Raw genomic sequence first — 12,226 nt, forward strand, 5'->3', positions numbered from 1 at the left:
GCTGAGGGGAGCAGCGGGCGGCAGGAGAGGTCTGCGCGCCATGTGGGACCCTCCTCTGGTGGCCGGGGAGCAGCCGGGGATCGAACTGGCGCCTCAGAGGCCGCGGGCAGCTTCGCAACCCAGCGCTCAACCGCTGCGCCACCGGGGAGGCCCAAAAATAGCTAAATTTTAAAGAAAGACAGGATCTGAATCTGCACTAATGCTACTTGCCTCATCCTAATCCTGGTCCTGTGGATCCTGGGGGAAGGCCTGCAGAATATTTTCAGCTGCAAATGATAGGAAATTCCTCTATTGTGTTTAAATGAGTAGTGATCTCATAGGTGCTGAGGGTTTTTGTCAAGGGGTTAAAGGAGGGCTTTAGTGCACATGTCAGTTGGATTGAACCATATGGACCTCTATAAGTCTGTATAACTTGTGCAACTAAGTAACCCATCTTGCTGAGCTCTGGTTTTCTCATATGTAGAGTGAAAGCACAAGTTTAAAGAACCTTTCCCACTCTAAGGTGCTATGCATTTGTGTCAGGGAAGAAGGGAAATACTTATAATCTCAATTCTGTTCACTTGCCCTTGGACAGAGCTCACTCTACTCTTGACGAGGACCTGGAAAGATGGCTGCAGCCACCTGAGGACAGCGTGGTGCCACAGGATCTCCCCAAAGGCTCTGCAAGGTTAATCAGGGAATCATTCTTTTCTTTTCCAGGAAGGGGGAGGTTCAATTTTTTTAAAAAATACCTAAGCTCCTTGGAGAATACATATCTGCTGATGGATTACATTACACTGCTGTAGATAAGCCGGCCCTGACTCCTGTCTGCACTCCACCTCTGTTCTGCCAGCTACCTAGAGTGCTCAAGATACTGATTGAAAGATTGATATCATTAGAGACAGCAGCCTCTAAGATTGCTGTATTTGGCCCTGTCACTGTCAACATTTTCATCGGTCATTTGAATTAAATCTACCGAATTAAATCAAAGCATGGTTATCAAATTTTTACGTAACATAAATCTAAGAGTCAGTGTTGTGGGTGACAGACTGGATTCCAATGATCTGGACAAGTGGAAATGTTAGACTTCTCTAAAAGATGAAGGTGAACATTTAGATCCAAAAGTATAGAATTCAAGCAATCTCATTCAATGAAGAATTTTTTTTTAATGATTATTTTTTGGGGGCCTCCCTGGTGGCGCAGGGGGTTGAGACACAACCTATGAAGCTATCACAGTCACTGCAGCACGAGTTCAATCCTGGCCAGGGAGCAACCCACATGGCGCAGCAGACCTCTTTATTTTTTTTTAAAGATTTATTTATTTATGCATACAAGAACCTGAGGTACAGGCCAGAGGTACGGGGGGGGGTGGTGGTGAGAGAATTCACCAGAGACGTAGTGAGGAACATAACAGGCAGATTGACTGAAATACACTGCTGAGGAAAGCAGCGGGTGAGTCAGGAGAGGTCTGCTGCACCATGTGGGTAGCTCCCTGGCTGGGGATCGAACTTGTGCTGCAGTGGCTGCAGACAGCTTCATAGGTTGCGTCTTAACCCCTTGCGCCACCAAGGAGAACCCAATGGAGAATTTTTGATTGGAAGTTTCATTGAAGGCAGGAAGTATGTTTTATTTTTAAATATACCCAACACTTAGCATGCATTTTGAGAGGGAAGAATTCAGGAAATTCTTCTTTAAGGAGGCATGGACAGTGAATCTTTGAGGCTTCAATTTGATGCAGTAGCTAGAAAGGTCAATGCAGCATTAATGCTGAACAGACAGAAATGTTCTGTCCAAGTGAAAGTGATGTCTCACTTTGGTAAGAGGATCCTAGGACACAGCATGGGACTCCTTTTTGGATGTCACATTTTAAAAGGGACATTCACAAACAGAAGAGGATGGCCACATAACAGGCAGAGATCTCGAAACCATGTCATATGAGAACAGCTGAAGGAGGTGGGGAGGCTCGTCCAGAAAAGAGCAGATGGAGTAGATAATTTGATAGCTGCCTTCAAATACCTGAAATACTATAAAGTGAAGAGTCAGCTTACTCTGTTCTTCCCCAAAGGACAGAGTTAGTGACTAGAAACTGTACAATAAGAGATTTTTATTCAGTAAAGCACAAAGTTTGTAACAGCCATAATTACCTGCTAGGGAAATGGCTACATTTCCACTTACTTTACCAGCAGGTAAAGGGGATGATCTGGAGAGCTCTGGTCAGGCACTGGGGAGGAGGTAGACGTTACCCTAAGGCCTTTCCCACTCTGGAGCCAATGATCTTGTTAGTGATGAGAGGTAGGGGGAAAGAATCCTTTTTATCTTAGCTGACTTTATTTCTCTCTTTCACATATATTTACTTTTAATATGCACTAAATGAAAACAGAAGAATGTGGTCCAGCCAGCATCTGTTGAGCCAAGGGCTCAACAGTAAGCTGAGTGCTATGCTAGGGCCTGGAGACGCAGGAGGTAGGGTTTAAAGAGCTTACTGTAGAGTTGGAGAAATCATTTCTTCATAACAGTTTTGACAGGTGTGATCTTTGTTGTTGTTTTTTTATTTAAAGATTTTATTTATTTTTGTGTAGAAGAACTGGGGTATAGGCCAGAGGTGCAGGGGATGAGACAATTCATCAGAGACAGAGTGGGGAGCAGAACAGGCAAATCTACTGAAATACACTGCTGAGGGGAGCGATGGGTAAAACAGGAGAGGTCTGCTGTGCCATGTGGGTTAGTTTCCTGGCTGGGATCAAATTCACACCATAGGGGTAGGCCATTGCAGTGCTAGCACTGATACTTAACCCCTAGGCCACCAGGGAGGCTCTTGATAGGTATGATCTTAAACAGACATATCAGTGAGATATTTCACTTCAGAGAGAGTTTTAGGAAGTAAAATAAATGGTGGTTGTAAAACCAATTACAATGCTTTTTGTCTTTGATACTATATAGCCCTAGTGGTTGAAAGCAGATTCTGAGACAGACTGCCTGTGTCAGATCCCCAGCCCTGGACTTACTAGTCACATAATTTAGGTTCCCTGTTCCTTAATTTCCTTATTGTGTAAGGGGGATAGTTTATTGTTTACATAGTTGTCATGAGAATTAAATGAGTTAATACATATTAAAGCATTTGAATCAGTTTCTGACCCGGGGGAACAGTCCATTAGTGCTAGCTATTACTATGTTGCCTTTAGAGCACTGTTCTGTTCTCCTGGCTATTATGCGTATGGCTTGATGCCCCAAATCATTGTTGTTAAAGGGAAACAAGTATCAAGGAACAAGAAATTGGTGAAAAGAAGAGGAAAGAAGAAGCAAGCATCAAGCCAGAAAGAAGGAAATCAGAGAGCTTTTTAGGGACTTCTGAAGAAGGTATGACTGAGTGATCATTTATCACATCACCTGTGGTTCTTGGGCTTTGATAAGCATCAGAATTATTTTGGAATGGTTCCCTGATACTATACATAATCCTCCTATACTTTCTCCTGTAGGTCAGCTCAGATTTTCTGTTAATTGCCAATCATAGCTTCACCACAAAACAACTTCCAATTCTATTTCTAAAGCAAGCCTTAGGCCAGTCTCATCATCCTTATCTTGCATATTGTCTGGAAAGATGTTTTGCTTCTTACTGTATAGTGTTTTCAAAAAGTGTTCTAAATTTGGCTCTCACACAATCTAGAATACAAAAAGAAATCGTAAATTGTAGAATTTAAATGGAATTTGCAAGTAATGTGATTTATAAATTAGCCTTTATAACTATTTTGATAGACCTTTAAGACTTCTGATGTACCATTCTTAAATAATGCCTTTTATTTAAATTCCTCCCCCTCAGGAAGTTAGAGACATTAATGCTTTCAGATCAACTGGTATTGCTTTCATCCCTTCTCCAGACCATTCTTACTCTCCTTCCTCTGTCCCGGGATATGGACCCTTTTTGACCTGAACTTCTTGGCCAGTTGGCTTCCTCTTTGGAAGGCCCAGCAGAAGATCAGAATGCAGGAAAGCATTTGGGGTACAACATTTTCCGTCTGCCTACTTCTGTACCTCAGCACCTCATTGAAGTGGTATCCCTTCACAAGTGCAGCTTTCTGTAAGGCAGACACTCCTTCCCAGTTGTAGTTCTCATCCAGTTCTAGTAACTGGCCTGTCCCACCTTCACCCCCACCGTCACACCTCTTCAGACTTAGGAGTGACAATGGCTTCACACCACTGCTAGGCACTGCATACTGTGCTGTCCCTTGATTGCTCCCTTAACTCTGACTACATCTCTGTACGTTATGATGTTGTTAAAGTTCAGGGGTGCATTCTGTTTTCTCCAGGATTTGACTGGCACGGGCCCACAGTGTGTGAGCCTTTAGCTGGTACTGAGTTAACTGAGAACATAATGCAGGGACTTTGTGAACCAGCCACATTGGTATGCACTGCTGTAGCAGAGAGCTCAGAATGTTAGGAGGGGAGGCTCATGAACTGTGTTTTCAGAAGATCCTATCTCTGTTATAGCTAAAACAGTATACTAGAGAGGGCACTACTATGACTTCCGAACACTGGCACCCTTTGACCTAGAAGTAATCAGATTGTTTTTTTCTTCTCCCTGTGTTTTTCCTCAAGATGAACTAAAATCCTGCTTTTGGAAGCGACTGGGTTGGTCTGAACCCTCCAGGTAATGAGATACCAGATGTTTGTAGGTCAAAGTTCAGCCTTCATAGACAACCTAAGCAGACTTTAAACATTTGCCAGTATCTAAATAAACATTAATGGCAAAACTTTGAATTCACAGTTGCTCAATTTTTAAAATGTTAATGTTTCTAGTTAATTAAAATATAAGGTGAAAATGTCAATTAAAAAAAATTATTTATACGAGAACTGGGGTACAGTCAGAGGCGTAGGAAGGTGAGAGAATTCACTAGAGAGAGAGCGGGGAGCAGAATAGGTAGACGGACCAAAAACACTGCTGAGGGGAGCAGCGGGCAAGGCAGGAGAGATCTGCCGCACCACATGGGTTTCTCCCTGGCTGGCCGGGTATTGAACCCACGCTGCAGAGGCTGCGGACAGCTTCACAGTACGGCGCTCAACCTGCTGCAGGAGGCCCACTAATGTCAATTTTTTTAAAAAAGATTTATTTATTTATGCATGCACTGGGTACAGTCAGAAGCGCAGGAGAGTGAGAGAGAATTCACCAGAGCCAGAGCGGGGGAACAGAACAGGCAGACTGACGAAACACACTGCTGAGGGGAGCAGCGGGCACGGCAGGAAGGTCTGTCACACAATGTGGGACCCTCACTGGTGGCTGGGGATCGAACGGGTGCTGCAGAGGCTGCTGGCAGCTTCGCAGCCTAGGGCTCAACTGCTGCGCCACCAGGGGAGGCTCCCAATAATGTCAATTTTGATAGAGGCAGCACTAGAGCAGTTTAGACAGAAAGAGGGAATACAGAAGCTGTGGTTATCCTTTTGCAGTTATTTGCATTTCCATGATACAGTTTTTGATCATAATCTCCCTTGATTATAAAGGTCAAAGTCCCTTTCCCTTTCAGTGCAACTGAATAGAATGAGGTTATCATTTGTGTCTTTAAAAAACATGCACCGACTTGAAACTCACATTTGTGTTCTCAAAAAAACCCCAACATCCTTACAGGATAATCGTGCTGGATCAGAGTGACTTGTCAGACTGACCAGAAATGGACCAGAAATGGACTCGTGGCCTGGCTCGAGCGTCCTGGTTGTGAGGCCCTGTCCCCCCTCGTCTGCTTCAGTCACCATCAGGGCAATGGTTTGATCACTCACTCTGTGATCAGCTGCCACAATAGACATAAAAACATGGCCCAGTCTGTTTGCAGCACGTTTAGTCATATGTTTTCGGTCAGCTTTCTGGAAAATGAAAGGTAGTTTTGACTGTAGAATTTTCTCACTGTGCCCAGAATGGCCTTTGGTTTTGTTGAAACAGATTTTCAAAAAACCTTAACTTCTGTTATATAATAAAATGTTTACTTTTAATACCAGTTAAGTTTTCACTGTGTAAGATCTATTTTGAGTTGTTGGGACTCATGGGAGGAAAACCACTACCCAGAGAGGTTTTAATTTCAGTTAAAAGTTTGACAAATAAGCAACTACTGCTATCCCCACCATGCACACTGGCACCAGTTGTCTGTGGTTTATAACAGAAAGACTCTCTGCCTTCCTTTTGGCCAGGATTGCCATATTTCCATCCATCCCAGCTAGTGCTGACTTACATGATAAAAGGTGGGAATAAAGACACAAGATATTTTTAACTCTTTAAGGTAATGAAGCATCATCTTTGTATATCAGATTATATACTTCACATCATTGGTGTTTGGAGGAAGGAAATTGTGCTAAGACTAAGATAACATTTTCCCTAATTTAGCCTCTTATGACTACTGCTAGATGCACAGATGTGTTTAGCTTACTTTTTAGAAGGTTGCTGTACCTTCATCTACTTCCACTTTGAAGCCTTCACATCTGAATAGAAACCTTTTTTTGGAAGCTGTATGCTGATGCACAGTACTAGCCTGCTAACATTTTATTTTGTCTTAGAAAGTAACAGGTCTTTGTGAAACTGAATAGTTCCTGTTGTGAATGGTTGTATTCAGACAGTTCTTAGCCCCTCAAAATTGTCCCCAACACAAATAGAATAGGAAGGTACAAATGAAGGCAACTATTGCTTGCCATTGTAAACAGAGGAAAGCCAAAGAAAAATAGTTAACAAATAATTCCACGTGTAAGAAATTTTGATGGATACATAGTCCTTCCACTCAAAAAACTTATTCTAGGGCCTCCCCTGGAGGCGCAGTGGTTGAGCGCTGGGTTGCGAAGCTGCCTGCGGCCTCTGCAAGCACCAGTTCGATCCCTGGCCACTGGCGAGGGGCCCACATGGTGCGCAGACCTCTCCTGCCGCCCGCTGCTCCCCTCAGCAGTATACTTCAGTCCTTCTGCCTGTTATGTTCCCTGCTCTGGCTCTGGTGAATTCTCTCACCCTCCCATGCTTCTGACTATACCCAGTGCTTGTATGAATAAATAAATAAATCTTTAAAAAAAAAAAACTTTCTCTAGTTGGTGAGACAAAATCAGCATGCATAGGGGGCCTCCCTGATGGCGCAGGGGTTAAAGTCTCAGCACTGTCAAGCTATTGGCAGCCACTACAGCATGAATTCAATCCCTGGCCAGGGAGCTAACCCACATGGCACAGCAGACCTCTCCTGTCTTGCCTGCTGCTCCCCTCTGCAGTGTATTTTAGTAGATCTGCCTGTTCTGCTCTCCACTATGTCTCTGGTGAATCCTCTCAACTTCCCCCTTCTCTGACCTACATCCCAATTCTTGTATGCATAAATAAATAAAAATACATCTTAAAAAATCAATATGCCTAGATATCGTGTGGTAACATACATCTAAAGAGGTTTGAACCTATATCCCTAAATCACACAGAGTTGTAAACCAATGTAACTGCAATAGAAAATAATACAATTTAAAAAAACAACATACACAGAAATATTAGGACAGATAGCAGACATATCATGATAAAGTGGTGAGTAATATTATAATGTCATCTAACTGTGTGTTCATAAAATTCTACACAAATTTCCACTCACGTGGATTGTAATCTTTTGTCTACAAGACCAGCAGAGTATCTTCTGTCTGGCCAATGACTAAGTAATTTGGCCGATGTTAAATAATGATTGTTGTGGTAGATATTGTTTATTGGTTGTGAAACTCCTATTATGTGCCAGGTACTATATATACATTAGTCCTTTTCTTGCATATGGCAGTCCCACTGTGTTTCTTTAGTATGCTGCTTCTCTCACTATCAGCAGTATTATTTCAAACTTCCATTCTTTACTTACCACCAAGATTCGACAGATGACTTTACCTCCAGCTTTGCAGAGAAAATAGAAGCCATCAGATGAGAACCAAGCTTCCCACCATCAAAACTATTCTTCTGACCCTACCTGTTCCGTCGAACTGAAGACCAGTTGCAGGTAGAGCACCTGATAGTGAACTAGAGATGGAGCTGTGATACACCTCTTCTTTTCACTTTCCTGCCCGTTGCAGTGAAGGAGGTGTGTCTCAATTCAGTCCAGGACCAATTTCATCTTCTGTTTGCCCAGGGTTATCCTTAGATTATCATATCCCTTTTTAATGGCTTCAACCCTTTCTTTATTGGTTTCTTTTCATCACTTAACACACTTTGATTTTTCCCATCTTTAAAAGGTGTTCCCTGGATTCCACTTGTCTTTCCAGACACTGCCACGTCTCTTTCTTCCCACTGCAGTTAGAGTTCTTAAAAGAGTTGTCTACAGGGCCTCCGCAGTGGTGCAGCTGTTGAGCGCTGGGTTGCGAAGCTGCCCGCGGCCTCTGCGGCACCGGTTCGATCCCCAGCTGCTCCCTGGCCACTGGAGGAGGGTCGGGTCCCACATGGTGCGCAGACCTCTCCTGCCGCCCGCTGCTCCCCTTAGCAGTGTACTTCGGTCCTTCTGCCTGCTCTGCTCCCCGCTCTGGCTCTGGTGAATTCTCTCACCCTCCCGCTCTTCTGACTGTACGCAGTGCATGTACAAACAAACAAACAAATAAAAATACATGCCTCTTTAAAAAAAAAAAAAAGAGTTGTCTACACCTGCAGTGTTTATTGCCTCACCTTCCACTCATTCCTCAACCCACCATAATCTGAATTCTACTCTTTCTGTTCATTCTCTAGCTGATCCTAGGTCACCAGCAACTCATGTATTCCTAAATCCCAGGAGCACTCTTGGCGTTTTTGTCCATTTGATCTATCAGCTTGTTCCCTTTGGTTCCCTGATGTTACCATCTGGTTTTCTTTATATCGCTCTGGTACTCTAGCTCAGTCTCGCTTGGGGACTGTGCCTCTATTTTTTCTCACTCTGAGTTTCCCTCCTAAGAGACCTTGTTCATGCCCATGTGTGACTTCTCCACTATATGCTGATAACTTCCAGAGGTCTAGGACTAGACCTCTCCTCTGTGCTCATATGTCATCTTCCCATATATTCATTATCTCCACTTGAATTTCTTTCAGGTTTCTTACTGACATATTCAAAACTGAGTTTATCTTAAACCTTCACCTCTGGCATTCCCCTTCCATTTGGTTGTATTGCCCTCCGCTCAACCATCCAGACCAGAACCCCAGGAGACATCCTTGATTCCTCCCATTCCTTTACCCTTCACATCAGTGTATCAGTCATTCACACTTATTTCAACTTCCAAAACATGTCTGTTAACCCCACTTCTTTTTTTTTTTTTAAAAGATTTATTTATGCATACAAGAACAGGGATGTTGGCCAGAGGCAGGGGGTGAGAGGATTCACCAGAGACAGAATGAAAGCAGAACAGATAGATCTACTGAAATACACTGCTGAGGGGAGCAGCAGGCAAGCCAGGAGAGGTCTGCTGTGCCATGTGGGTTAGTTCCCCGGTTGGGGAACACGTTGATGGAGAAGTTCAAACTCACTCTTACAATAGTCTTACAAAGAGAAATATATTCTTTGTAGACAAAGAAGTGTGATAGTCTCATGGTTAAAGATTAACAGTAAAGATTATAATCCTATTTAAATTAGGATCTTGTAGGAAAACTTTATTCAAGTCAACCAGTCTTAATTTTATGACAAGATATCAGATAAGTATAAATCAGTAAGAACGATTTTTACTTCAACCTGACTTTCCTCTAGTATCTTTAAAGTATGACTTGTAAGTATTCTCCCACTTTTATTCTTTTCTGTAAAACAAAATATAATGGCCAGCAAATATTTTATAGTCTAAATATTTGTGTAAATACCTCAAAGTGTCTCAATTTTTTTTGTGATTCCTGTTACCTAAAAATGTTTAGTTTTGGGGCCTTCCCGGTGGTGAAAGGGGTTAAGTCTCAGCACTAAGAAGCTATCAGCAGCCAGTGCAGCATGATTTCAATCCCTGGCTGGGGAGCTAACCCACATAGCACAGCAGACCCCTCCTGTCTTCACCTGCTGCTCCCCTCAGCGGTGTATTTCAGTAGATCCACTTGTTCTGCTCCCCGCTCTGTCTCTGGTGAATCCTCTCACACCACCCGGTGCCTCTGTCCTACACCCCAGCTCTTCTATACATAAATAAATCTTTTAAAAAATGTGTAGTTTTTGTTTCAAGTTTTTGTCTCTAATCAATGCAGAATTGAAGGAGTCAGAAACAGTGAGTCTGACCATCTTATAACCATAATGGTCCTTCAAAGTCAAAAGTGAAAGGTTGGATATGGGGTGGGGAGTGTATAAGAAAGAAGAGAGGAGGCATGTGAAAGGGAAAGAAAGGTGGCAGTGTTTCTTATGCAAAATGGTTATTCAAATCAATAAGGACCAGACACCAGCTGATTAGGATAGTTGAAAGGATTGTGAGGAGGACACTCACGTTTACGGTCTGACAACCACTTGCCAGACAGCGGTATCCTGATGAAGAAATGAAGACTCAGGCGAATCAAATAACTTGTCCAAGGTACACAACCAGTCATTTATGATTGAAACCAATGACTAACTCCAGATTCCTTCTATTATCCTACCCTCTCCTGGGCCAGGGAATGTGAAAATGATGTGAATGACCTGTAACCCCAGAGTCAGCCAAGCCACCTGTGAAACCTGAAAAAGACTAGTTCCTTTTTTTTTTTTTATGTGTGTACATAGTGAAGTTTCAAGCAAAATTGGGACAACTTTGAACTATGTACTTTACTAAAATGGGTTGACACAGCCTGGTTGATTTGGGTAGTCTTGCCTTAGTAGGATATCCAGTCTAATTCCTTCTCTGAATGAGTGTTTGAGAATTCCTAGAATCTGAGAAGAGTAAGGGAGTCTGGAGCCTTCTTTGTACACCAAGAAACCCTGTTTCTGCCAAGAACTTGGCTAAAGTCTTGACGGTGTCAACTCCAAAGACAAATCTACAGTTTTATTGCAGGCACTGCTTGAGATTCTCTGAAGAACGATGACTGTACACCAGGATGTTATGTAGGAAGGAAGCTCCTAATACTCCCTTTATGACATCACCAGACAGGTAACTAAGGGGACTATTTTAAATACTCTTAGAACAACGGCCATTTTTGTGGGAGTGCAAGAACAGCGGCTTTTAAAACTGAGGGTAGATATTCAGGCTTCATTAAGACCCTAAATACAAGCCAGCCAGTAAAATATGGGATCTCCCCAGAGGAACACAATGTTTCAGATGGTCAAGACAAATAAAAGTGGATCCAAGGTAGTTTCAGCACACAGAGGGTCTGAGATTCCTAGCACAATCCCTCAGCGGGGACACGGGTTCTCTGTTACCTCAACCCACCGAAGTTCTGTGAGCCCTACACCCCATCGAAAATCAGAAGCCATGTATCCTGGCACTACTCATTCGACATCAGACTCTCGATCTTTCTCCCCACCGTCAGGACCGGGCCTCTCTGGCATACCCATCTCTCGAGGAACTGAGACCCGATCAAAAAGCGATGGAATTCGCTATGCCTCACCTCATCGAAGGAGCCAGCAGGTTCAGACAGCATCTCCCCAGCCTGTGCATGTGCAGCGGAATATTAGTCCAGCCAGAGATGAAGGAATACGAAGAGGGGGTGAAAGCAAGTTATGGCGTGACAACACCCGCTCCCCATCAACCCCAGATGTTAAGTCCTCTCGCCGGTTGAGTTTCATGGACCAGAAGGATAACTTACAATTCTTACAAGAAGAAAACCCACCCTCCAAGGTCCAGTACCCACAAGGGGTGAGAGTTCCCCGCAGACCTTTGGTTCACCCAAAGGACGAAGCAGTTCAGACTGAACCCTTCCGAAAAAACTTGACTGCTGCTGAGATCAGATCTTCAAGGGTACTCTCTAGCCCACGACAGGGCAGCAGCAAAATTTTTGCAGACTCTCGGACAGCCCGCAAAAGGACCCTCGGCCAGGAGTCTGAAATGAGTCATGCTGGCTCATCTTACATAGAACCTAAGAACTTTCAGAGGAATATAAAGTTGGACTCATCTCTCAGACTGTCCGTCCTTAAAGATCTGGATGGTGGACACCGAGTGCGTCCAGAGCCTGAGTCTACCCAGAAGTATCCTGTCCACGGTGAAACCAAGTCCTCCTCAAAGTTCTTTGTATCATCAGAATTGGACTCCAGCATGAAGTCCTCAGTCCGAGACTCTGAGGCTGGTCGCAGGGTCACCATCTCCCCAGGGGCACAGTCAGTACAATCAACTCACCGTGTGACATCTCGAGCAATGTTGGAGAGCCCCCCCAAATTTTCCATGGGTG

At 43.6% G+C, this 12,226-nt stretch overlaps 1 protein-coding gene across 1 annotated transcript in view; it reads left to right on the top strand.

The window, feature by feature from the left end:
- TEX14 (testis expressed 14, intercellular bridge forming factor) overlaps window positions 1–5,633 on the top strand; it is a gene marked incomplete at its 3' end in the record, with an annotated part of 67,766 nt that extends 62,133 nt beyond the window's left edge. The window contains exons 29-32 of the mRNA XM_084237953.1: window positions 575–667; window positions 3,227–3,336; window positions 4,573–4,624; window positions 5,597–5,633. Of these exons, the coding sequence (XP_084094079.1) occupies window positions 575–667; window positions 3,227–3,336; window positions 4,573–4,624; window positions 5,597–5,633 (292 nt within the window). The remainder of the gene's footprint in view (window positions 1–574; window positions 668–3,226; window positions 3,337–4,572; window positions 4,625–5,596) is intronic.
- Window positions 5,634–12,226: the final 6,593 nt, after the last annotated feature.

This window comes from Talpa europaea (assembly GCF_964194135.1).
Source record: "Talpa europaea genome assembly, chromosome: 7".
Taxonomy (NCBI): domain Eukaryota; kingdom Metazoa; phylum Chordata; class Mammalia; order Eulipotyphla; family Talpidae; genus Talpa; species Talpa europaea.